General features: G+C 44.5%; 2 protein-coding genes across 3 annotated transcripts in view; one reads left to right on the top strand and one right to left on the bottom strand.

Moving 5' to 3' along the window:
• The first annotated feature begins 8,097 nt into the window (after positions 1 to 8,097).
• On the top strand, positions 8,098 to 8,631 carry CRH (corticotropin releasing hormone). The gene has a single exon (XM_062502072.1). The coding sequence runs from the start codon at positions 8,098 to 8,100 to the stop codon at positions 8,629 to 8,631; it is 534 nt and encodes a 177-aa protein (XP_062358056.1).
• A 2,597-nt stretch (positions 8,632 to 11,228) lies between these two features.
• The window catches only part of TRIM55 (tripartite motif containing 55), a 34,942-nt gene continuing 18,630 nt past the window's right edge, over positions 11,229 to 27,540 (bottom strand). The window contains exons 9-10 of one of the 2 annotated variants that reach the window (XM_062502050.1): positions 26,672 to 26,959; positions 11,229 to 11,348 (exon numbers count right to left, since the gene is read on the bottom strand). In XM_062502050.1, the coding sequence (XP_062358034.1) occupies positions 11,229 to 11,348; positions 26,672 to 26,959 (408 nt within the window). The remainder of the gene's footprint in view (positions 11,349 to 26,671; positions 26,960 to 27,540) is intronic. The other variant, XM_062502060.1, reaches the window with a different exon arrangement.

Here is a 27,540-nt window from a genome sequence, read left to right as displayed (position 1 = left end):
CATCTGGTCTTTCATCTTGATTGTATCAAAACCTAATCCAGACACCACAGCCCTGAATTAGGAGGACCAGACAAAAAGTTCTGCCAAAATCCTAAGAGTAAACTATAGTTTTCTGTTAGCATTGTCTTCTCATAAAAATAAAGTGTTTTCAAATAAGACACCACTGGCCTCTGGCATAGAGAAATGTTTGTTGATCTTGTACACCAGAGTTGCTGATGAAAACCAGCTTCATGTTCCCAGCTAATTTAATACTACTATTTACTGTAATATACTGCTTGAATTGCAGTTAGGATTCCTAGTCACAGAGTAGGGCACTGCTGTGCTAGATACCAGGCAGGCATGGTACAAAAAAGAAAGTCCCTTCCCTAAAGAATTTGCAGTCTCTGGCATGACTATGGTCATTACAAAGACAACAATCTTTTTTTCCAAGAAACACCTCACCTTGTTCATTATCCCTTGCAATTAGTCTCATGGAGCTACACTTCCAGCAACATGCACCTGTTAAGTGCAGCCTAGACGGAGCTTAGAGAGACTTTGATTCTTCTGTTTTTTAATGAACAACAAATGGTGCATTAGAGATGTTTGCTACTTCAAATATTCAGACATCTGAATTTCTAATTGTTTAGCATTAGTCATAACTTAAGTAGGACAGAGCAGGTTCTATATATAGCTCGTTGCCCAGCCATTCAAGATAGTGTGTTTGTATTTCTTCCCATATTTCCTCACTTGAAAGGAGTGAGAAGGCAGTTGCAACATCTCAAGTACTCCAAATTGTTCTGCCCTCATCTCCTTTTCCCCCAGATATTGAGACTGTTGTCAAAATCATAAGATTTTAAAAGAAGATTAATTCTCAGTTCTTCTGGTGTTTATTTGGAGATTCTCAGCCCTGATGTTACAGTTGGATGATGTCTTTAAGCTTGATTTTTTTTTTTCTTCAAGCAACAGTTGAAATCATAGCAAGATTCCAGGAGCAGGAGTTGCCCTGTTATCACAACAATCTTTTAATTTCACTGATAATTTCCCCCCTCTAGTCAGTTTTCATTTTTCAGGCTCCTTCCCATTTTGATGGGATTCTCTTAGATGTGAATATATCATGTGTTTTACATTACTGCATTCAGCTCTGGGCTCCTCAGCACAGGAAAGACACAGACCTGTTGGAGTGAGTCCAGAGGAGGACCACTAAGATGATCAAAGAGCTGGAATATCCCTCCTATGAGGAAAGGCTGAGGGAGTTGGACTTGTTCAGCCTGGAGAAGAGAAGGCTCTGGGGAAACCTTGGGATGCTTTCCAGTACCTGAAGGGGGCTGATGAGAAAGATGGGGAAAAACTTCTTAGCAGGGCCTGTTGCAATAGGATAAGGAGTAATGGTTTTAAATTGAAAGAGGGTTGATTTAATTCAGATACAAGGAAGTGATTTTTTACCATGAGGGTGGTAAAACTGGAATAGGTTGCCCTGAGAGGAAACAGGTGCCCCTTCCCTGGAAACTTTTAGGATCAGTTTGGGTGGGGTTCTGATTGAGTAGGAGGTGTCCCTGATCACTGTGAGGGGGTTGGGCTAGATTACCTTTAAGGGTCCCTTCCAACCCAAATCCTTCTGTGATTCTGTGATTATGAAGGGAAATCCTGGTTCACAACAAGCACACATGGTGGATGTTTTGCGACTGAATGACAGTTTCAGTTCCTGAAAATTCAAACTCCAACATTTATTTCATTACCTTCTTCTCCAACAGGAGAACAGTGGATTTGCCATTGAAAAGAACATAGATCCAGAAGTTTTCTCAAACCTCTTCTGCCAGGATGCTGGAAAATGCCACAACAGCTCAGTTGTGCTCAAATATTTCTCTTGAATTTTCCAGTAGCAGCTCAGACCCAGCTGCCTGGTTTCCCTGTGCTTGTGGCTACAATGGCTACAATGTCAGAGCAAAATGCACTAAATCTTTCTACTGACACCAATGGCTGATGACAGGCCTGGTGCTGCACATGCTAAGAGCAAGGCAGGTCCCTTCTGTCAGTGGAGTGTTTGAAGGCTGAAGCCATTACTGGTCCAGTGGTCTTTTCCCATAGGGACATCCTAGCTGGGTCTCATCTGCTCCTGGCCTTTTGTGGACAGCTCTTCACAGACTTCCTGGAACAAGGCTGGCAGCAGCCATCTGTCCATAATATGGTTACAGCATTGTGAACTCCCCTCTGTGCTCATCTCCCAGCTCCAAGTTAAGGGTCAGTCCAGGGCTCTACCCTCCAGGGACAGAGGCACTGTGGAATTCCCTCCCTGCCCTTCCCTGAAGGCCCATCCTGGTCTCCTCTACTTCCTTTTGGCCAGTGGTGTGCCCAGTGCCTGCCCTCCCCTGGCTCAGCGTCCCTGCAGCTGTACCCTGCTGTCCATGGTGTCCGTGTGTTTCCATATCTCTGCCACTCTGAAGTGAACCTGGCTATCTCAGTGGCTTGTTCCAGCTGCATGCCAGATGCAAACCCAAGTCCTCATCCTTGTGTCAGTCTCTGCCAAGGACAGACAGACAAATTGGGTACTCAGCTAACCAGCAAAATTTCTTTCACAGCCAAATGTACCCAGACACCAAGACAAACAGGGATACCAGTTGCCCAGCACTCCTGGGACATGCCTGTTTGATGGATTTCCTTGTTGCTCCCAATAACTGTGAGATTAGTTCCTGCAGCATTATCATTAGCAGCATAGAGGGCTCACACACATCCCTGTGCAGCCTTCTCCAACCCTCACTTGAGAGCAAGAGCAGCAGCTGACAAGTCTTGTGAGGTAAATATAAAGGTCAGCTGTTGTCTCCCTGGATGAGGGCTGTCAGGAGGAGAGAGCAAAGCACTTTCCCACCTGCATGATTCTCACAGCTTTTGCAAGTCCTTTCCCTGCTCAGAAAAAGAAAGCAATGCTGTGAGGCCTCCAGAAGTGCTTTTTGGTATTATCCAAGAGGTTATGGGAGCAGCTCCTGCCCATCTTACCCTCTCTGGTTAGAATATCCCCCTGAACAGGCAGGGCTTTGGGTGAAGGGAAGGCTCTGGCTGGGGCAGCAGGTCCATGCTTGGGATTCCTGAGCAGTGCACACTGACCCTGCTCAACTGGGGGTCAGCTTTTGGGATGAAAACTGTCCCTGCAAATCCACCCATGTGTGAGCTTCTGGGAACGGCTGTGTCACTCCCAGACATGTTGGAACTGAGAGGATATTCCTGAGGAATTTTTTGTTCTGCTGGGACCTCCAAACCCATAAAATTACATCTTGTGAGGAAACATCTAGGATCGAGAGTATTAATATGAAGTCATAAGTGAATGAGAATAGTCCTCTGGTTAAGCTGATGAACTTGGTCTCAGATAATGCAAGATTCACTCCTGCTTCTTACACAATTCCTGGACAGATAGCTGATAAATTTCTTCACCCTCTAATGCTGTTTTCCCCACTGGAAAGTATGGGAAATTAAGGTGTTTCTTCTGTCTCACACAGGACTGTAGGAAAATGTGATACAAGTTATAGGTGAAGCTCTGCTGTAAGATTGAGCTGCACCACAGAAAACCTCTGTGACAGGAGCATGTGACTTCCTTCCTGGAGCAAGGTGATTGAAAAATGAAAGAGAAATTAAAAGTGAAGGAGAGAATTATGAAGATTTCTGGGGTCAGAAGCAAGGGCAGATAGCTGAAATCCTTTTTAGTTTCATTCTTCATCCTGATCTACAACATACTTTTTTTTGTATTTAATTGATTTATTTTGATTGATTTTTATAACTTACTCTAATTGAGGTTCTCTATGTTTATTCTAGCAAAATCAGTCTGCTGAAGAGAAATAGGCAAATGTGTTTTGTTCCCTAAGTGACTTATCACCTTCAGGCATAGAAAGATGCCCTGAATTTTTCTTTTCTTTTTCTCTCAATCGTCTTAGAATCTGTAGTATTTATAACTATCAGATACATATTTCTTGGTATCAAGACTACCAAAAGGTGAAATGGAAGTGTGATATACATGTGTGTCAGTGCATGATTGCTGGCATCTCAGAGTGGGTGAGATGAGCTGAGTTCACCTGAAATAGTCAGACTGTAAGATCATGTGTCTGATTACAGGGATCTAGAAAGATGGGTATCACATGAAGGGGTACTGTGAGATGTAGAAATATTTGCTGAATTCAGCAGTGCAAAAAACCTTTGGACAAAGTGGTAATGAAATATTGCACTATGGTAGAAAGCTGATCTACATCTAGTGCGTGTCCTTCCGTGTTTGTAGTTGGACATCTTCAGAAATACCTGGGGTAAGAGCCATACCCTCAGTTTAACATCATCCTCTCTGTATTACCATAGTTAGAACTGTGTGATCTCTTTGCTATGGTCAGTCAGTGAGGAGGGATTCTTCTCGCCTCACATGACTGTCTAAGAATTCAGTGACCAGGCAGAGGTGGTTGTCTGCACTCCCTTTATAGACAAGGGAACAAGGTGAACATCTCCAGAAACCCGAAGATGCTCTATTGTGGCAGGGTGCATCATGCTGCGGGCATGCTTTTGCTTTCCCTTAGCTACCTCAGAGTAGCTGTAATTGCTTTTCAGTAGGTGCCTGAGTTTGAGATTACCGAGGCTAAAGGGCAAGAGCATTCAACCCAAGTCAGAGGAGAGGAAATGGGCCTCAGTAGTGCTTTTTATTTCTAGATAATGTTATTTTGTGATTCACTAAAATTTCTGTTTGCTCCTGATGTTTGCAGAGTGAGTCAAATACGAACACTTTTCTTACAAAGGGTATGCTAATCTCAAACTATATCACTAAACAAAAATTTCTAATCCTGATGTACCTGAAATCCTCCTTGTCTTCCTTTTTCACCCCTCTGGTGAGAAGCCAAGATTTCTTCTGTTGCAATCTCCTTCGGGAGTGACAGCTGACATTTCACTCAGAGACTAGTGACTCTGGAGAAAGGACTTTTATATTCCTAGGCAGCCAGTTCTGCATCTGAAGTACTAATGGAAAAACTTTTTGGTTTATGTATCTGTGATATTTTATATTCCTCATTATCAAGACATACAACTGTCTCACAGTGTTTCCTGCATTGCTGCAAGCCCTCTCACACATCATTCAGGATCTAGGAGGAAAGTGGGGTAATAAGACCATGTTGGTTTTGAAACAAGCTTGTGTGAGATACTGCAGACCATGCTCAGAGACAAGGGTGAGGAAAATAATGGAGGAGAAGAAACTGGCAGGTTGTACAGCTCTTGTGAAAACTTGAGGACCCCATCCTGCTTCTATGTTGCATTTACTATACCTGGCTATTTTCAAGGGACAAAACTGTCTGCCTAACAAGACCGAGGTAATATTGTAAATTATTACAAATGCAACATAACCTGTGCCATTTTTCGCTGGCAACAGTCTTTTGGAGAAATGCAGTTCTGCTTTATTCCGATCTCACCCCTAACACAAAAAAAACCCCATATTATTTCGATCAAAATTCTTATTTCTTTGCATTTTTGTGGTCACATTATTTTAAGAAGTTTTTTTGTGTTTTTAAAGAGTATGTTAAACCCAAAAATGGAGACACTGTGAAAAAACCCACCCCAGAGCACATCTAAAGGGTTTAATAAGTACCTCTTACATTTTCCATCAGTTGATTGAACTTAGCTCTTGTTTCTTTGACTCTCTTGTTCTCACTGAAAGCCATGCTGACATGCTTTAAAAGCATACAAATAACTGCTGCTGTGACTAGCTACACAATATATTCTATTCCGTAATACACATTTCAGTTCATGAATGCCTGAGCAAAAGTGGTAATGAAGAGCTAAATCTCTGGTACTGCTTGTTTTTCAATCTACTACTTGTTTTTCCATTTGTTTCCTCATGGTGCACAAGATATGATTCTTCGGCACTTTGCCAAAAGCGTCTGAAGCTGCAGCTAGGTATAACTAAAACTGAAGTTTAGAGCATACTAAGGAGATGCTCAGAATTGGGCTGTAGCCAGCTTCATACATTTAATGGTTTTAACTTTGTTATTTTATTAAGGAAATGGAGTTCAGATTTATCACTTGCTATGCATCAATGGCATGTGACCACCTGTTCTGTCCCAACTCCTCACTACAATGGGAGACATTCAAGTGCATGACTCCAGGAGTTTATTGTCTAGGTAAGAGAAAACCAGCAGGTTCTCTGTAAAGTTCTCCAATTTAAGGGGAAGGATATGATTGATGTTTAAACTGAGGCAGTGGAGAAGGAGGTCTGAGAGGCATTGGCAAAGATGATGGGATGCAAAAATGGAAGAACACATTGCACATGGAAAGGATGTTGGGCAGAAGTTATTTCTATAGGCAGCACTTCCTCTTGAAGAGATCAGAGGGCAAGAAACTCAGGTGGAGACATACTGGTCATGGGAGAACACTTCGGAAAAAGCTCCACGTGGAATTAGGACAGGATGGAGGGGAGTGCCTTAGCTGAAGAGGGGAAACAGGGAAAGCACAGGGCCATGGCATTGAAGGTGTGGGGAAGACCAGCCAGTGGAATCGAGAAGGCGAAAAAGGAGCAGTTGTTGCCTCCACGCAAAAAGTGGGAAAGCAAAGGAGAAGAGCACGGCCAGACGGCGGGAGGGGTGCCGGCAGCGCGGAGCCCGGGCCGGGACGAGCAGGCGGCTCTGCCGGCGGTATCAGGGCAGAAGGAGCGGAGCGCACCTCGGGAGACGCTCCCTGTCCCCGCAGGTGCTCCTGGCGGCTGTCTCGCCCTTCCCCGCCACCCCCGGCGCCTTTCCGCCCCCTGTCCCGCCGCAGGGGTCCCTGGCAGACTCGCTGCCGCGGGTCCCTCCCGGTACTGGCAGCTTCTCTGCCCCTTCCCCGCTCTGCCGGGCGAGCTCTGCCCCGGCCCGGCCCGGCCCCGGGAGCGGAGCAAAGACGGGACCCAGGCAAAACAGGCGCCCCGCGGAGCCTCCTGCACCGACCCGCCAGTCGCGCCATGCGGGCGGGCTCGGAGGCGGCGGAGGCCGGGGAGCTGGGATAGACGGGGGATGGAGAAGGAGATTGCCCGAGACAGCAGCCCTGGCCCCGCTCGGGTCGGGTCCCTCCCCGCGGGCCGGCCCGTGAGTGGAAAGTTTCCCCGGAGTGACCTCTCATAGTACGCGCCCGCTAGGAAATCTCATTCAAGTATTTTTGTCAATGAGGTGGGGGGGGCATCCTGCTCCCCGGCCCCCGGCCCGGCTGACGTCACTGCAGAGGCGATAAATATCTGTTGATATAATTGGACGTGAGATTTGGGGTTGCGATAGCGAAACTCGGCCCATCGCCGCTCCGACGGGCCCCCATGATTTATTCAGCAGTAGATCGGGGCACGCAATCGGGCTGTCAGGAGAGCGTCAGCTTATTAGGCAAGTTCTGCGTGATTCCAGGAGAGGGTCTAAGCTATAAAAATCCCGCGCCCCGGCTCTGATTAGTACCAAATCTGATCCCAAGTTCGCCAGGAGCCGGCTCCGAGGGAGAGCGAGAGGAAGGGACGCCGGGCACCGCCGAGTCCCGCCGCTGCCCGCCCTGCCCCACCGCCGCCACCGCCGCCCCAGGTAGGTGCGGAGCCGCGCCCGGGAGCGCAGCGGATGCGCTGCCCTGCGCTGAGCGGGGCTGAGCGCGGCGTCCCGCGGGATACAGGGAACTGTCCCGGCCGGGCAGGGAGCGGGGAGGTGAGGAACGGGCACACGAACCCCACAGCTCGTGGAGAGAACCGCCCCGCCACAGGCACCCCACGCTCCCCCTCGCCCCGGGTGGGTGAAGAGGAGCGGGTCGCGCACACGCGTGGACTCTCCGCAGAGACTCAGCCCAGTCTGGTCCCCGGGAGCCGCTGCCGGCGCAACCCGGAGCCGCCCCGCGGGGCTGCTCTTCGGGGCTGTTCCACGGGGCTGCTCTGCGAGGCTGTTTTGCGGGGCTGTTCTGCGGGGAGCAGGTGGACGAGCCGGGGTGAGCGCGGCCAGGGGTGGTGTGCGGGGCGCGGAGGGGCGCGGAGCGGCGCGTTTCAGCACCGGGACAGCGGCGGCGGGGACGCCCCCTCCCCGGCATCACACTGCCCTCCCCGCTGCCGCGGCTCGGCTTTGTAACCCAACCCCCGTCCCCCGTCTGTCCCCGCAGGTTTGGGCCCCGATCATGAAGATCCCGCTGCTGGTCTCCACGGGAATCCTGCTGGTCGCCCTCCTGCCCTGCCAGGAGTGCAGAGCTCTCAGCAAGAGCCCGGCACCCGCCTCTGGGGCTCTGCACCAGCCAGATTTCTTCCAGCAGCAGCAGCAGCAACAGCAGCAGCAGCAGCAAACTCTGCCCGTCCTGCTCCGCATGGGAGAAGAGTATTTCCTGCGCCTGGGCAACCTTCACAAGAGACCCGTTGGCTCTTTCTCCGCCTCCTCCAGCAGCACCAGCCACCTACAGCCCGAAGCCTCCGCCAGCAACTTTTTCCGGGCGGCGGTTCAACAGCTGCAGCAGCTGCCCGAGCGCTCGCCGGGGAACCGAGAGGACGGCGAAGCCGAGGGTGAAGCCGTGGAGAGAGAGAAGCGATCCGAGGAGCCCCCTATTTCTCTGGATCTGACTTTCCACCTCCTGCGAGAAGTCTTGGAGATGGCCCGAGCCGAGCAGTTAGCGCAGCAAGCTCACAGCAACAGGAAACTGATGGAGATAATCGGGAAGTGAAACGGCCCCTCCCCGCCTTGCCAAAGAGATTCCGCAGTTAGCACAAGAATAATTACACCGTCCGATGTACCATAGTGCTGCTCTGATGTCATCTCTTTATTTTTATATAGCTTTAAACCTAGAAGGGCGTACTCCGAACAGCCTCTGTCCCTTGACTAGCATGCACAACCGTGTACCAAGTGCAGAAACACGAGTGTCGTTCGTAACCTCCCCTACCTTTATTTATTTCTCCATTTCCCAGTTATTCTAGTGCCATCGCTACGTAGGGATGTGTGACCATTGGAAGAAATGGTGCCAAGAAGACAGAAAACTTTTCTGCTGGGGGCAGGGAGGTGGGAGGGGGAAATCTCTGTAAGCTACTTTCAATTCACTTTTTTTTTTTCTGTAAACATTTTCACAATAAAACATCTTTTCAGCGCTCGGTCGATTTGGTTGTGTAAGAGAATGTTTAATATTTATATTTTTAATAAAAGCTGCAAAGTAAAGATGACTTGATAGACTTTCTTGCCTAGACGCCTGAGGACTGCTCCGCCTCCGTCAGAGCTTACCGAGGCGGGGGGGCACCCGCGGCCGTGGACATCCAGAGCCGCCGGGAGCCCTGTATCTCCCCCGGGAATGTTTCCCTCCCTCCCCGGGGAGCCCCATCTCTCCCACAGGCGCGCCCCGACGCCGCCGGCCCCGGACGGGAACAATCCCCGCCTCCCTCGGCACAGGCTGCTCCCGGGAACGGGGTGTCGAGGGCTGCCTCGGAGCTGCCAAATCCCACCTCTGCATCCCTCCGAGGGGGCTCCCTGGCTCCTGCCGCTGCGGCCGGCATCGGGCAGCCTCCTCCCGCCGGGGAAAAGCGATGGGAAAGCGGTGAGGCGCTCCCACATCTCTTTTGCGTTTCGCACTCCACAAGGACAGGTTTCTCCCTGCTTCGGCTTCCCCCGTCCCGACGGCGGTGCCCAAGCCGGGTCCCTCCCAGGGGCTTCTAGGGAGGCTGCAGTGGGTGTGGAGAAACTTCCCGGGAGGAGCTGGGGAAAATCTCCAGGACGACTGAGAGAAAATAGTAAATCCCTCACCCCGAACCAAATTCCAGTGAAAAGCTGCTCCAGCAGCCGGAGGCGATGCGGTGGCGGTGCTGGGCGGTGCTCGTTCTGGGCTGTGCGAGTTCCGAAGCTTTGCGTGGAGCTCGCCTGTGCAGCCCTCCAAAACTCTCGCAGGAGAGTTTTCCAGGGAACGCTCTCCAGGGAAGTCAGATACCAGCGAGGGTTGATGTCACTCGGGCCTATAGCAATGGGTGTCCAGGACCGGGGCTGACCCCACACAGCCTGCTCACCAGTCTGCACTGCCTGCTCACCAGTCTGCACTGCCTGCTCACCAGTCCTGCTGGGGCACAGCACAGCCTTATGGCCCCACACAGGCCCCTGCCAAAACACTGCACTGAGGGCCTGGCTCGGGGATTTGGGAAAGATCTATATGTAACCCTAGTGCAGAGATTGACACCTGGTCCCCTATGGCACCAAGCGCTCCCGGCAGCCTGCCAATCTCTCTTAAACACTACTGAGCGTTGACACCCTACTCCCAGTGACAAAAATCACAGTGTTGCCTTCAGTACAACTTGTAGAGACTCTTTTAAGACACAGATTTGACTTCATTTGATGGCTCAACATCTGCAATGCACACAGAACAGGACAGTCAGCATCTGCCTTTTCTACAGCACAGCACATGGGCTTCAAATGAAACCTTGAGCTAGTACCTGTGACCACCTTATTGTACTCTGGCTTAGTGTAAGAACATGTCCCCTTTGTACACACACCGATGGCTGAGAAGACACAGGTTATGTGTCACGGACACAGGTTATGGCTGGACAGACTGGGCAGCACTTCAGCAACTGCTCCACATACTCAGAGCTGTGTGGGGATCTTGGCCAGTGCTTTTGATATGTGGCATCTTCCTCACTCCTGCCACTGGGAATCTTCCTTAGAAATAATGTGTTTCTGCAAGTGTCATCTGCTGTGGTTTAGTGGGAAGATCAAGTGCAAAGGAAGAAATGGCAGCTTCATTCCTCCCTCCCGTGTTCAGCCTCCGCAGCCTGGGAGACACCAGTACTGTTAGACACAACCCTGACTTGGGGCTGCCAAGGACATGATAGTGTCACTGAAGTCACCAGCACTGACAAGCGGGCACACAGGAGGATACTGAGAAGAAACGCTGTTTTGGCAAAGGATGCTACTAGAGAATACCATACCAGCATTTTAGCTAAGAACATTGGTGAAGTGTTTACACCTACATGGGGACGTGCCATCAAGTGAGTTACAAAACACTAGCAGTGCTCAGCCTAAAGCTGTAGTGATGCTTCTTTCCCCTTGGAATCAAGAAATTATTGGAAAACACTCTGACTACAACACATATAGTAATCTGTCCCCATGCTCCCCTCCCTCTCAGGTCTGTCAATTCAAAGGTGTGATGAGGAGGTCAGCTGAGTTCCAAGGAATAAAAAACCTGCTTGGATGTTCCTTCCCAGGCCAGTTTCTTTGCTGACTGCGGCCAGGCTGCCTGCACTCATGGTCCTTCTGAGGAGAAGCACACCAGAAGCCAGCCAGAGTGAGTCATCATTCATTCAGTGAGTTCAACCAGGAGAAGGAGAAGACATGACGAGCCGGCTCATCACCCCTCTCACTGCTCACGGGAGCTTCCTCCACTTGTCCTTGAGGGTATGGTTCAGAACAAGGCTGCAAAGGAAGGAAAGGTTGATAAATGGAAGAGGAAAATATGAATTGAATTAAAATCTGTAAGATTTCACAACATGCAGGGAAACAGAATTATGTTGGAAAGAAAGGAAAAGGCAAGGAGCTAAGAAATTTGGGAAGCTAAAACAAGACTTCTAGCACCAAAGAAGTCAGAGGGACTTCTGCCATGACCAGTGTCTGAGGAAGGATTAGACTGGGTGAGTGTGTCACATCTGCGCAAAGGGCTTAGTCCTGATTTAGACCTCTGGAATATTATTGCACTGAAGGTGATAAATGCCTGTTCAGAAGTGATCCTGAGCCAGCTTGGCTTGTGTAGATGGGCCTCCAGATTGATGTGAACCAGAGCCAAATGTTGTTGCCAGTGCATTGCCACTCAAAATGATACTTGTTCTGCTGTTATGAAATCTGCCTTGGAAGTGGTGGGGTTTTTTTTGTTGTTGGTTTCTTTTTCTTTTAGTCTTCTAATATTTATTTCACTTCAATTTAACTCAGATGAGGAACAGGAGATAAATAATACAGAGATATATACTTCAGTTTACATCCCTCTTTTTGTTTGTTTTTTTTTTTTTTTTTTTGCATAAGTATCCTACACTTACAGTAGAAAAAAGAATCTGGACATGTATATTGTAAATGTAAATGTACATGTAAATGTAAATATTGTAAATGTATATTGCTAATAAAAGGAATTTCTAAAATCAGTTGAATATTTAACAGACCACTGCAATAGGCAGAAATATTTTACTAGTTCCAGATCCATTTGGCAAAGAATGAAGACTCCTTTGTGATAGGATCAGAAATCCTATTAAAGATAAAATATATTTAAATGGGTTAATGGGTGATTTGCTAGTTAAGGAAAGCCTTGTGTCTTCATCATTAAAACCACAATTTAACTTTCAATATACAGGATTTTTTTGCCCTTTGTATTCCTAGATGCACACACATGTTGCTGTACATTCTAAAATTAAATCAGCCATGCTGCCAGTCTTCTTTGTGCAGTTTTAGCTTACTTTGGAAACCTCAGCATGATCTCAGGTGAGCTATTTGGGGTCACCATACAACTCAACAGAGGGTGAATGACAAAGTAATACCCTCTGAATTCCAACATCTCAATCATTTATAGAATTGTCCTGAAACAGAAAGTTACCAAAGCAGTGTTGCTAATAGACACATCCAGCGACAAACATTGAAGCAGGGATGCTTGTGAGGTACTGAAGCATGGGATGGATGATTTTCTTAAGCATTTTTCTACGTACTTACTGTTAAAGTGTACTACAAGAATAAGTAAGAACTGGTGGTGTGTTAAGTACAGACTGGCTATTGGGCTTCATTCCAGTTACTAACTATTTAAGTGTCACCAACAAACAGGACAGCATGAAGGTATGAAAAGAAATAGATCCCTGTTTCTTTGTATCTGATTAGAGTTCACAGTGTAATTTTTATCAAGATCCTTGATTGCTTTTGAAACAGCCCTATTAACTTCAATGAAATATCTGAGAAACTGCTTTACTATTTGATATGTGGACCAATCTTTGACGTAGATTCATATTTTCAAAGCTAGGCACTCATTGCTACTTACTGCAAAACCCAAACAGGGATATTGAAGATCAAAATAGCTTTTGCTTGCTAACTTTTAAATGTATTTTATTGGGACCACAAGCATGGTGAAAACATGGGAGAAACAGCTGCCTACTTGAATGCAAAAGCTCATTTCCAGCAATGCTGGTGAGAAGGGCTGTCTCCCAGGCTCATGCAAAAGTACAGTAAAGAATTGGGCCCAGGGGGCCAGATTTTCAGCTGAAAGGCAGGTAGCTAATTGAGGCCTGATTATAGAAGATCTGCCTCTCAGCCCTGGAAACTTCTGATTGCAAATCTTTCAACCTGATTACAGTAAATACACAGCTAGACTTTCTGAGTTATAAGGCATTTGGTGCTCTCCTGATCTTAGTAGATACAGGAGTATAGGTGGTTTATTAGCCGTTTGTGATGCTGAAAATTTTGCCTTTATTTTGGAAGGGCAGTCAGAGTTCCAGGACTAGCTAAGATTAGTTTTGAAAATGGTTGTACAGTTTTGTGCACCAAACCCTCAGCAGTATGTCTAAGCAGGCATGGGACAACCCTCCTCACTTCTATGTGTAGAACAAAATAGGACAAAAATAGGACAAAAAACAATTCCTGCTTTTTTTTTTTTTTCTTTTTTGGACTTTAACCCACATTGGGAACTGTCTACTAGTTCAATGTTAGTTCATAGGATTTGGACCCAATATCTAAGAAGAAAGCAAGCACAGTGCAATGACTTAGACTGGCAAGCTGACTGCATTACCCTGTTAACCAGCACTGCTGGTACTGCATTTCAAGCAAAACGATCTTTGTCTGCATCACTGCCAAAACTGTATTTCATAATGTGTTAACTCCTTCATATTTTGCTGCGATGACATCTTCCTGTGTCAGCAAAACAGTGTTGGAACTCCAGCACATTCCCACTGGGTTTGGCTGGATGAAGCATTTGCTCTATGCACCTTGCTGGACTCAGCAGGCTGCTAGTCTGCAATACCTCGATGTGCCTTTCCAACACCAATCATTTTCCATCACACCCAGCCAGGATTGAAGCAAGCACAAAACTGACAGTAGGGCCATTACTTGGCTTTTAGGCTTGTGTTTTCACACCTGTGACACTTCACTGTTTGTCTCTGAATCATACAGTGACTGAGGTATGCTCTCTTCGTGTAAAACAAGAAACCATCAAAAGGTGCCAGCAGCAAATTTGTCCATATTATTAAGTCCATTCTTCCCTTCCAACAGCAAACCACACAACTCAGAGTTACACGGTGTGCTGGAATTGTCCAACACAAAGATTTTAGCTCTAGATTTTACAGAAAAAAAGATCTGTTTTGAACCAGGCTGTGATTGTGAAAGACAGAATGCAGAAGAATGTCTGGGATTAAGGCACTTCACTGTTCTGTAGGTCCTTGTAATCTCACGCTGGATTATCTTGCTCTCCCTGTTACTGCAACCCTACTCTGCTCCCAGAGGAAAGCTCAGTGCTGAGCATGGCACAGCCCTTGCCACATGCCTTTAGGACAGTCGAGATTCAACACTTCATTGTGTCTGTCCATTGCTATTAGGTAACTTGTCAAGCTTCTACCTGGGCTTTATCTTTGCCTTGGAGATCTCATGGGTAGGAGTTGTTTTTCACATTACTTAGAATAACAAGTCCCAACCCTTTGGGTCCCTAAAAGTAATAAAGAATAACTAAAGTGTTTACCTCAGATTACATTAATCACATTGGGGCAATGCTGAGAGAGTGCTGAATACTTACAGTTTGATTTATGTTTTCCCCAGTGGTGTCGACTGACATCAGATGGTGCTTTCAATAAGCACCAGGAATTTTCACCAGGCCAGCTCATGAAGTGGGGAGAGAGGTACACCATGCATGACTGATGGTTGGTTTTGTTTTTCCCATAAGCAAAGTCCAGGCTGGAGTTTACATGCCAATTCTCTGGAGGTGCTGAGTAACCACAACTCCCACTGAGCAGCCATTCAGCACTTCTCAGCATCTGGCATGCTAGAATTTGCAGGAATAAACAGTAAGGATCTCAAAGTTGAGCCTGATGAGTTGTTCCAAAGTTGCAAATATTCAGCATCTTTCAGTATTTGCTTCCTTAGGCAGGGCTTTACTTAAACTGTGTAAGGTTCTTGTAAAAGGATGTGCAGACGAGGAAAGAGGTCAGTGGGATGCTTTGTCATAACATTTTCATTTATTAGGTCCCAGCAGTTCTCCCATTTATGCTGGGGAAAAATAGGTAGACTACACTTTTTAGGTATTTGAAATACAATGAAGTCTACGCTTGTTTCCTACTTTACCAGTGCTAACCTCCATAGCCTTTATGGGCAAAGGCTGGGATCTGTATTGACAAACTTTAGTCATCCAGAAACAAGATATCCAATCAAGCAAACTCTATTCATCTCCTCTAATGGGAGTGATTAGAAAAAGGCACAACCAGAGGGTGATTTGTCCCATCCTCAAAGAAGTGGATTGCCCTCTGGAGGTACCTGATTCTTTCTACTAACTTTACAGACACTCTGAGTGACTGGGTTAGATTAGATCTGGCTTTTAAGCAATTACACAAGAAAGATTCCAGCCAAGTATTTCAGGATATCAAAAAACTCACTGATAAGAATTAGTAACTTTGACTGCAGTATTATTTTACAAGATCACAAACTCTTAAATTTAGGAAGTGAGGAGGAAAGGTGAAGGGCTGAATGGCTTCATAATCTAATGCAGATGGATGAGATGGTTGGTTACAACCTACACATAGGTTTTCTGGAGCAACAATGCTAACCAAAGCAGTTTTGCCCCTTGGGTCCCCGTTCACCTCTCCCTGCTTTGGTTCCATGATTCACTGCCCATTTGCATTGCTGCAGCTCTTTGAAGGGCTGTGCTAAGAGTGGGAATGTCACTGGAACGACATCCATTTTTTTCTTGTTTTTTTGAGGTGAAGGAAGATATTTTTAAACCTGGATCATTTGAATGATTTGATTTCAGCACAGCTCAACAAACAGCTGCCTCAGCACAAATGCCCTGTAAGTGGTGGCATCTGGGCAGCAATAATCATTTGGCAAAAAAACCCCTTGAATCACCTTTGCTGCCAGAGGAAAAAATGGATCCACACCCTTAGATGCCCAGTGCCTTTGCCACCCCCTCTTTATCCAGCAGGAGAGCAAGGGTGGGAAATTGTTAGGAAGTGTGGGTCTTGGAGAGAGAAGTAGTGAAAATACAGGTTTCTTCCTTTCACGGTTTCTGTAGCCTCGGAAAATGAGCTAGAAATTAAATTTAATTCCCATTTTTAGCTGGCTTGTTTAGAAACAACCCCCAGTGTTGACAAGAACAGGCATGATTAAAAAATGCTAGCTGGTTGCAAAGCAATCACATAATCTGTAGACTATGTTTATCTGCCTCAAATGTCAAGTGTTACACTTCTGGCACTCAGCACTTCCAGGCAGCGGAAACAAAGGGAGCACAACAGGTTATTTTTAAATAGTTTAAACTTTAGTTCAAGCATTTTGTTTTCATATTTTTATGCAGTCTAGCTCCTCAGTATAACACCTGGCAGCTGTCACACATATCACAACAACATTGTTTCAAAGCTAAAAGGCTGCTTATTTTGCATGGATCTTTTTTATCAGTGGGAATCAACAAAACATTCTTCATAATATATGCTACAATTACCTACCACAAAAGTACATAAGGTAGCAGACAAAATTATATGCACAGACAAGCTCCATCAGACACAGAATTAGATATATCACTCTCTTAATAGTGGTCAGTAATGAATTTTAGAAGTCCACTGGGAGGAAATGCCTTTCTTCAATAGATCATCACTATATTACAGTTAACATTATGTGGATAATGTCTAATGCAGAGCCTCTTACATAATGATCTCAAAGTGATAAAATATATTTTAGAGGAAAACAGCCCAACTGGCTTATTTTGGTATAGGTTCCACATATCTCCCACAGGACATGGAGGTCCAGACACTTGAACCTGTGGGGGAAACTGCATTAGAGCATGGTGTAGGAGAGCAGCTTTCTACTCAGCATTACTTGGGACAAAGGAAATACAGTTCCCTTATATAAGTCACCTATTTTTTTCATGACACAAATAAGAAAAGGCAGAAATAACATACTTGGGTAATATTTGACCTATTGCTGTACCTCATTGATCCAACTTTTTATTGAGAGTAATTAACTACATATTTGCACAAAACCTAGTCCTGCTACTGTCCAGGAAAATGAAGAAAACCCAAGAGGAGAGTCTTAAAACCACGTGAATATTAAGGCTGCAGGATCAGAACAGTCTGTCCTGAATCTATCCATATCATCCTTCATTCCTCTCTGAGTGAAGGTTTTTTGGGACCTCCTGATCAATCAGCCTTTTGCCATTCCTGCTCACTTGAGCCCAGCTAGAGAACGGTCTAGCAAAGAAAGGATCATACTGGGAGGCTGCAGGAGTAAGTGCTGATCATGTACATACTCATCACCAGTGCCAGGAAGCTACTCATGAATATCAGCTCTTGCCTCTTCCTCCTACTGCTGCTTTGTCACACCAATAGATATGAAATCAGATGAACAGGTTAAACATGAAGTAAAGACCTTCCAAGAATTTCTCCACAGCAGTAATCAATCTAATCCATGTTGTAGAAATTTTGCTATTAGTTTTCAGGCAGAAGTAGCAAAAACAGTAATGGTTTAATGTGCTGTCTTTGTCAAGCAGTTTTTCCTTTGACTAATACAGACTTTTTTACATCAAAGCTTTTTCTTCCTCTGCAAATGGCACTTTTGGAAATCCAATGAATGACAAAGAGTGATAGTTAAGGCTGCGATTCACCCTGGAGCTCCATTCATGGGATCAGATAACAGACAGGATAGCTCTGAGGTGTGTAGACATACACATCCCATGCTTGGAGGCTCATCCTGTGCTGCTCACACTGTGAGTGACTGAGTGACCTGTGCTCTTGGAAGTGTGCAGGGTGTGAGAGTGCTGTATGTGAGCTGGGGACACAGCACAGCTCCTCTGAGAGACAAAACCAGTGAAGGTGCAGGACAAAAAGTTGGATTGCCAGCTAAAGCAACTTGTTGCCATTCCTTAAAGCCACCACATAACAGAAAAAGAAAGTCTTGGCCACAGTTACAACATTTTTCCCCTTGTCAGCTGTTTCTGCTACCACTTTTTCTTTGTGTGCTCATTTTTCCATGTCTCCAGTTGTCTGAATCTGCTCCTTACTGCAACCACAGCAACTGAAGCTGTTATCCAAGCTATGACTCCACTCCAAAACTCCAAAACAGCTCAGTGAGTAGCACTGTGATTGCCCAGATGGATGTCTGTCATGTCAAATCTCACATTGTAATCTCTGCTTGCCCGTTAGCAATGCTGGCCTGCTTGCACAGCACACAGCCAAGTGATGAGCAAGATATTAAATCAAGCTTCCTTCTGTCTATCTCACACTGTTCCCAGGTGAAATCCAAGGAAGCTGTGATAAGTTCTGCTCTTAGAGCTTAGGATTCAGTCACAGTTATTGACCAGGTATTGACAGGGTATAGAGTACAGATCACAGTCACTGTCACCAGTGGCAAGCTTGGAATTGACCTGCATCTGGGCAGGCACCAGCTCAGTTTTTTAGTTTTTTAAAAAGAAATTTATTTATTTTATAAAATTAAATTTTGAAATTGTGCATAAATATAGAAATTAATGCATTTTTAAAATCAAATATTTTGCCAGATGTTGAAGAGGCTCATCAGCACTAATGGGGGAAATGACAGCTGTATTTTCTCAGTAAGGCATTTTGTAATAGAATAAATCATACAGCAAGTGTTTCATCATGAACAAAAATCACTTCTGTGTACAGAAGTGCTGAGCCAGGAGTGCTCTGAGTGACTGATCTGTATTTCGATCACCACCTTCAGTGGGTGAGATAGACTCAAGCAGAGTTTATACGGCGCTCTCTAAATTGAAAAGAGCAATGAGAAATTCAATCACTTATCCTCCAGGACTGCGAGATCCTCATTCTCTGTCCAGTCAAAGGCTTGATGTCTGTGTTTGACATCCATAGCATGGTTTGAACATCGCAGCACCTCTTGGCTGGCAACCAGGGATAACAGGGTTTTTAATTAGTCACTGGTCTCTTACTTAATGACCTGAAGATTACTGAAAAGATGCCAGGAATATATATCACCTGAAAAGAGATACAAGACTGAATCATCACTGTTTTATATTTGTCTCCCTATTCTCCATTTAATTTTGGCTGCACATGCAGCCCCCCAGTCTTTATCTCCATTTTAAATACACAGTAGGTGGGCACTGCAGGGTGCTGCAGCCCAGACCCTTTCCTGCTCATAAGCTTGGAAAACCTGCAAGTGGAATGATATCTCATCCAAACATAGGGGCTCCGGCCCTGTTTACTAATTACCACCACTGGGATTTTCAGTCAGATAAGCTGGCACTTAAATATTGATCCATCTTTAATGATACAGGACTACCATGCTGCTTTCCAGAGGTGAGTGAATGACTGCACTGAAAGCCTGGGCTGTCTCAAGACATCAAGACAACTAACCAAATATTCCACAAGCAGATGGTTGGTGTAGTTGTGACATACATCTACCATAATGTGATATAAACCAGCAACAGTTCATCCGTGATTACGAAGTATTTTTCTTTTACATTCTATTTTCCTTTCCAAACTCCTTAACAATGAGCAGAATGAGTGATGCTTGGAGAAGGAGGCTGAATGGAGGTAGAATTCAGTATTTGAATGAGCTAGTCACAGAAAGACGGTATCTAGGTGAGCCTAGCTTTGTATTAATTTCAACAGGAAAAATAACTTTTTCCAAACTGTCATTGTGGAGATCCTTTTACTAGTAATAGACTGAAAAATGAAATATCCATAAATCAGATGGTATCTATGACTCACCAGACAAACAGCAGAGCAGACTATTTGAGGGAAAACTTCAGGTGAAGTATTTGCCACTCATATTAATTATGAGAAACTGTTGTCTGAAATCTGGTTTTAATGCATTGCCCTCACGACTCATCACTGCTGCCTCTGAATCACTCAGATAATTCTCAAAATTAAGGGAGAGGGAGGTGTTAAAAGAGGAACATGCAAGACTTTCCTGATTTCTTCAGCATGTATTGCCAAAATGAGGGTAAAAAAATTCACCTGAAGCACAAAGTCAAGATACAAAATGGAAATTTACAGGCAAAATTTGCCACCAACCGAACATCAGCCAGAGTGGCCACGGCCATAGCCACTATCATTGAGTCCCAACCCACTGAGTCAAACTACAGAGAAGCAAAGGCAGAATTTCTTGACTGCTAACTGAGTTTCTTGCATGTAATGTTTGTCCTACAGTTCAGGTACTGGATGAAAGATTTTTCCCTCCCAGGGTGAAATTTAAGAGATGTTTAGGAAGAAGACCGAAACAGAGTTTGATTTGGACCTCAATACCAACTAATTCAAGGGTCTCCTACAAAAAGCTCAGCTTCATTGGAGGACAGATGATTCATTTCATTCATTCAAACTTTGCAGATTTTTTAATAGTATGGGAATAAACCTACCAATTTTCTACCTAAGGAAAGGTAAAATACAGGTATATAACGACCTAGATTGCAAAATATCAAGTTGATTTTTGCTGTCTGCATTCCTGGATTTTTCATTAGCACTAAACACACTTGTTGCAGGGAGCAGAGAGCCTTTGGAGCAGCAGCTGGTGCCTTGGAAGAGAGCTACCTGGGCCATGCCTGCGACTGATGCTAACAGACTACTTGTTATGCACTGGGGGAAACTGTGGGAAGGCTGTGTTGGGTGGGCCAGAGGGAATGGAGACCCTTTCTTAGAACCATTCCTGCAAGATCCAGCCTTGCCAGGCAGCCTTCACCTGAGCAAGAAATCCCTCTTGGAACAGCTGGCTTAAAGTAGGTACTTGTCTTTCTTACCTGAGTAGATTGGCAAGACTGAGTTTCCAATCTGGTGAAGTGAACATTTATTATTTATGTTCTGCTGCCATACTTGTGCAAATGTTCCAGGGTAGAGCTGTACTAAAATGTGGTACCATGCCTTTTATAACCCAATGGAAAAGTGAAGATATGTGAGCAAAGAGCACAGCATAATCTCTTGGCTTTGTTTTGGTTTTCAGTGATCCTATTTTGTCCATGTTGTCTGCATATTGACATGACAACTATTCAGCTAAAACTTAGCTAAACACTGACCTCTCTGGTGTGATTTAAAGCTGTCTTGTGGAGGAAGAAACCGGAAGGATCACCAGCTGAAACTGAAATACTCAGCAACAGGGCAAAGAGAGCTACAGTACATGAATACAAAAAGGAGTGGCCTTATGGTAATTCTGGCAGATGGCATAAGGTTGCAAGCAAGTAACAGAAAATTTTAAAACTAATGAAATAAGATTAGCATAGGCCATTCTATTAGTATTTCTCCTCCCAAACAGTTCAGTCCTGATTATATTTTATATCCTCATGGAATTTAAGCACAGTACTTGCTGGCTGCAAAGGGAAATTAGATCAGGTTATTGTTTGTGGGTGATTAACTTGCATTTCCTTTCAGAGTAAATGTATATGCTGGAGTCCATTGGAGCCACAGAAAGACCCTTTTCTTATGGGGAGTATGCACAACAGAATTCAGGGTCCAGTACTTCATCCTATGTAAAATAAACTGGCTAACCACAGACACAGACAAACCAAGACTTTCATGAACGCTCACAAATTTATATGGTTTCACTGCATGAGAGATATTGCTGACAAAATATGATTAGGGAAAGTTGTGGGACTCCAAGGAGGTCTGTTTCTCCCATGCACTGGAAAGGGCTGCTCGCTACTGCCTGTGTCACCCACCACTAATCCATCCCTCCCCATGGTGGCAAGGCAGGTCATTGATGCTATTCCTGCTCCCCATGTTGTAATCATTTGCTGCTGGTTGCCATCTCCAGAGGCTGAGATCCCCCAGTTTTAGACACCGAACAGAGGCAGCTGGGTTGGGGGCAATGTCACCTCACTCTCAGCAGGCAGGTGGAAGAGGTGCCAAGTGAGAAGCAGCAGCTGCTGCTGCTGAACTTTCTCTTACTGGAATGCCTCATTCTCTGACAGAGGCACAAGCAGCCCATGGTGACCACACTGCTGACTTAGGCACTCCCTGAAGAAGGATGAGGCTGTCTAATGCAAAGTTAGCTATTTTGTTCATGCTGAATAATCTTCTTTTGGCCCTTTGTACACCAAGCAATCCATACATGTATACCTGTTGGCTGCAGCTCCTGTTGTCTTATCCCTGATGCTACACCCTCCCACACTCTGGAGGAAATTTACAGATGCACCGATACAATTTCTTAAGTGAAACAACCTTTTAATAAAGTTAATGTTGGGAATTAATAGAGGAACTGCTCTGTTTTAGTTGCTGAAAACCAAGGAAAACCCTACTGGTGCATTCTATTAAAAGAGCCAGAAAATAAATTATATGCTGCTCTTATGATGACAGTCATGCAGATTTATATTATTATTATAATAAATAATTATACAGTTATTCAAAGTAATTTTGTTATTTGACTTTCAGGGGCTTATCACGCAAAGGAGCAAGGGCAAAGGACAAAGACCTGATCTTTCATATGAAAGATAAAGACACATAAACTGTCTAGCCAGCCACTTCACTATGCATGGAGAATAAAACCATTTTTATGCAAATAGAATCTGAGACCAAAATTTATTTTTCTTTCACCTCCTTTGTACTTCATTAATAAATAAATCATAAAGATGCCACTGGAGACCACACAGAAAGAAGTCTCAAATGGTAGAAATGAGACCTTTCGTCTATTCGTCTATTTTTAATTTCAAAATGTATTCTGAATTAAAAAAAGAAAGAGAGGGGAAAGAAAGCATAGTGCTCTTCACATGCCTGATTTCCCAGGAGTAGAAACAACCTCTATGTCCTTTACTAACAACACAACAAATTTTCAAAAACAAAGACAAGTAAATGAAGATTAAACTATGATCCATGAACTTAATTGAGATTTGCATTGTGCAAAGCTCTTCAAACTCAAATTACTACCAGACAGTAATTTTTTTTGGCTAACTTATGCAACTAAGTATTCAAAGTTTAGATGATAACTTCTTCTCTCTCCCTTTTTATTTTTTTGATGGAGAGATATTCTTCAGTCATTGTCCTGGAAGTTCTGCACGTAAAAGGTAAAAGCTGAATAATAATTTGTCATTTTTCATAGATGCTCCATATAATGTACAGTGCTGAGAAAACAGTGTAGAAAGTGAGCAGGGAAAACCAATCATCTTTGTGTTGAAAAATAGATCAACATTGAGTTTGTCTATCATTTGAGCAAATACCCAAAGTTAACTACAGTTGTTTTGAGTCAGAGGTTTTTAGTCTTCAGTAAATAATAATAAATATTCCAGTCGGAATACAGAATTCTCTGGATATCAGTCATATCACACTGAAAATTGAACAAACATGTATGTCTTACCTAAGAGTGGGACAAATTTGGAGCTGGAAGAATTAAGTTATGGATATTGTCTACCAAAAAATCATGGATACTGTCTACCTAATCCTTCTGCTCAGGCCAGAAGGGATGTTACGGAATAGTTAAGGTTTAGATTACACAATTTGTATCTAGGACAACTTCACTTGGCAGTGAAGTCCTTAGTCCTAGATCTTGTGGATATTTCAGGTCTTAATGTGACCCAAGGTAAAAAAAAGCCTTTGTCTAAATTGGGTGGGATTCCTGCTAATGCTGCATTTTGGGGACATGATTGGTACTCTGTGCTCACTGGGAATGTGGAAGAGATAGCTTTGAACACCTGTGTGGGACCTGAAGGGAATGTGAGCTGGGGTGTGAGGGGACACTTTCCACTATTTCCATGGGGACCTCTGGAGAGTGGGGCTCTCTCAAGCCATCCACCCAAGGGAGCACAGGTGATTTGCTTGCCATGATAATCTTGGCAGCAGGATTATTCAGTGGATTTTTTTTCCTGACCTTAACCCTTCTGATGGCAATCATTACCCTCTAACTCTTCCTCCCTTACTTGCTGGACTGAACAAGCTTGGTGTTCTTCACATCTGTCAACCAACAGGTTCTCCATCCTGCTGGTCATCTGAACAGCAACTGAAATACAAGCCCATATATCTGCAAAAGTAAATGTCTCTTTTCATTCTGAACCAGGGAGATGCAATGTTTAACCATGCAGGAGTAAGCTGAAGGGTGGCATTTGTGAGGAGGAAGAAATTATTTAGGCAGCTCGTATTGTGAATTAGCATGATGTTTTTGGATGGGAAGAAAGGGAAAAAATCCTTTAAAGCTAGCTAGGAACATCACCAGATACACTGTTTGAACTGTTAGTTAATGGTAAAATGAAATATTTCCTACCCATGAAAGTACAAAGCATGTATTGAATCAGATTCCAAAGACGATGTAGTATGATAAGAAATGCCAAAAGTGTTATGCAGAATGCTAACTCCTGTGAGAAAATAAGAAGAGTGCTTCACCAGTGTTGTCATCACATGAACTAGTCATTATCACTATGTTCCGCGAAAAAGCTCTGTTTCCACAGCACTTTTCCATTATATACTTTAATTAGAAGAAAGGAGTAAATACAGTGGTGTGAAGAACATTAGCTGGGGTTTAAAAAAACTAGGAGAATATAGCATTTCAGAGTGGGTTGTGTAAAACCACATGCAGGAAAAAGACAAAGTTGAAGTTTACATACTTGAAAACGATCATAGCCCCATGACAGCAGTAATTTCCTTTGTGACATAGACAAAGCTCAGACCCTTAAATCTGACCACAGCATCATCTCACGGCATCAACCTCACTTGGTCTGCTCTCTCACTCTGCTTTTTCTATTCTTCTGCACTTTCCTGCTTCTTGTGCTTTCCCATCTCTTGGTCTGTCTCCAGCCCATTGGCAATCCCATCCTCAGCTGACTGCTCTGCTCCTTTCTCCCAACTCACCAGTTCATTTTTATGAACTACTCTTCTCAACATCCTCCTCCTTCTTCCAAAATGCTAGTGTCACTGGTGATCTGGGAAAATATTGAGATGCAGCACATGCCAATCACAAGGATCCAGCATCTTTCCTATGTGCCTGTTTTTGCTCCTGGTACTCAATGAAGAAAGCTGGGTACAAGGTTGCCGTTCTTTTTCAGACAGCTGCCCACATCAAACACAAGTTTTGTTCCTTTTCTTCTTGTTAGGGCTGAAGGACACAGATCACACTTAGGCAAGCTCCTAGGAATTTAACCTAGTACAGAATTTATTCGCCTATGGTGAGGTTAGGCTGCCTGGTCATCAGTATAACTGATAAGAAGCAGCAGCACCAATAAATTTCATTTTGACTTTACTTTCTGCCAGCTCATTTCAAATATACTTAAGACAATGTCATAGTAGATTTGACAATTTTAAAGTAGTTTTGTTTCCAATTCCACTTAAATATTCTCAAATCAAACCCTGACTTGAAAAATAGCCACTGAAATTTAGTGGTCAAATGTTGCTTTTGTTAAGAAAGTCAGCAAAGTCAGCCACCAAATTCTAGTGCCACTGACAGAAACCTCCAACAGAAGATAAGTGCCCCTTTCATCATATCTCTGTGAACTCTTTCTCCTAACTTTTTGCCTGGCACATGATTGCTTATCTATTTTCATATAGTCTGCAATTGGTGCCTATATAGCTGCTTATGTATGCTATATAGTCACCTCCAGACTTAAAGGAATCAGCATGAAATACTTTATATCCCATTTTGCTTTCTGTCACACACACTCATAATCTCATCTCATTGCACACATACAGCTAACTGCTTTGTTAAAAAATGCAGATAGAACCTGCAAATTATGATGGTTCAATTTACAGAGTGCTGCTCATGGGCTAGTCACCAGACACTGGAGCAGGACCTGGTGTAGTGTGCAAATCCTTTCACAGATCCCTCAACTCTGCTCCTTGTATCTTTGGCTCATGTGGAGATTGTATAGATGTGCTGAAGGAGAATTATTCAAATTCAAGTTATACCAACTCTAATACTGTCATTTTAAGGAAAACAACCTCCTATACTCAACACATCAGTATCTGTTATCCTATGATACTGCTGTCTAACACTGAACTGAAATGTATTATCTTCATGCTCTCTTTTAATCAAGTCTCAAGAATACTTGGAGCAAACCCTCTGCCAAAGATCTGAATCCAGGAAATCACACACCTTACTGAGAGGCAATCAAACACACAAGAGGGCCCTGGGTGTTTGCATAGCTTCATGTTCACATGGGGAAGCACTCACAGGTGCAACCTCAGAGCTGCAGAAGGCGAAGCCAAGACATAGCTGCTAAACCAGTCATGGTAGGACAGCACATACACAGACTGTCAGCAGGTGATGAGAGTAATCTCATGCACAGGATTTCTCTGCCACTAACACATGCAAATATCTGATGCGCAGAGACATCACCGGCCCCTCCAACAGCTCCTGTGCGTGAGTAACTTTGATAACAGCTGGCACAAGCAAGGTGCACTGGCAGGTAAGCACAAGCAACCACCAGCATCTTGCTTTGAAGCTATAGTCAGCCTGTCACATACTGAAACCATCTATAAATTCAGTGGATTTGCTGCAACGACAGTTTGTGCTGTTTTCATATTTTTGAAATTGCTCTTATTCTTTAGCATGCAGAGGAAAATGAAGCCACATTTTCCTTAACAGTTGCTGTTCCCGCCTTGCTGCACATCAGAGCCCTCTGGGGTGACTTGGGAAGCACTGACCTTGGACGTCGCTGCAGTGGCATTACTTTCCTTACCACTCCCTGGTGCACTCTCCTCGATTGTTGCTGCTGTCGAGGCTTCTGCCTTCTTTGCACTTGTTTCCAGAGAAACAGGAGTCCCTACTTTCCCCAGCCCACTCACCGGGGTTGAGCTGGGACTGCTTGGTTGGCGTGACTGGGACTTATACCAGCTAGGGTACAACAAGGGGTCGGTGGTTTCTGCTGTGGCCGGCACGTGAGTGTCAGACTCGGGAGTCTGGGGAGAACCACTCGGTGTCACAACAACATCCTTAATCAGGACAGATAAAGAGAAGAACAAGCAGAGTGCACCACGTTACCTTCCTGCTGTAGTCACATTGCTCTGCATGTTGTGTTTGTTAGATATCACTGCAAGGCATAGATTTGTCCTACTAATATGATCTGAAAGAATTGCAATCAAATTGTGAAGTAAAAGCAACTATCATTTGAATAACACAGACAAGAGGAAGAAAATAAATGAACCCAAAAATAGAACAGGAGGGTAGAAGTAGCTGGAAAGGGGGTGCTAACTGAGAAAGGACTAAGCAAGGGCTTTCTTAATTCAGTTAAACCCTCAATTCAATTCTAAAAACCGAAGAAATTCTGAATAAGAGCCTCATGAACCCATACCAGCCATTAATGACAGGTGTAGGTACCTTCAAATGGCTTGTTGGGTTTTAGGTTAAGAATAACACTTTTGTCAATGAGTCTGTTGATATGAGCAGTCAGAAAAAAGGGAATACTGGAGTGAAGCATTTGCCCATGAGCCTTGCCATGAATGTTGTAAGCCAAGCACTTTTGCTCTGTCAGGAAGAGGAGCAGCCAGATAAACTGCACCTCTCTACCTGCATC

The sequence above is a fragment of the Cinclus cinclus genome, chromosome 1, assembly GCF_963662255.1.
Source record: "Cinclus cinclus chromosome 1, bCinCin1.1, whole genome shotgun sequence".
Classification (NCBI taxonomy): Eukaryota; Metazoa; Chordata; class Aves; order Passeriformes; family Cinclidae; genus Cinclus; species Cinclus cinclus.
Note: the sequence above shows the minus strand (reverse complement) of the source record. Positions and strands in the feature narration are given on the sequence as shown.

Excerpts from the sequence above, each read along its gene's own strand:
- CRH (XM_062502072.1), top strand. The coding sequence starts at position 8,098 with ATGAAGATCCCGCTGCTGGTCTCCACGGGAATCCTGCTGGTCGCCCTC.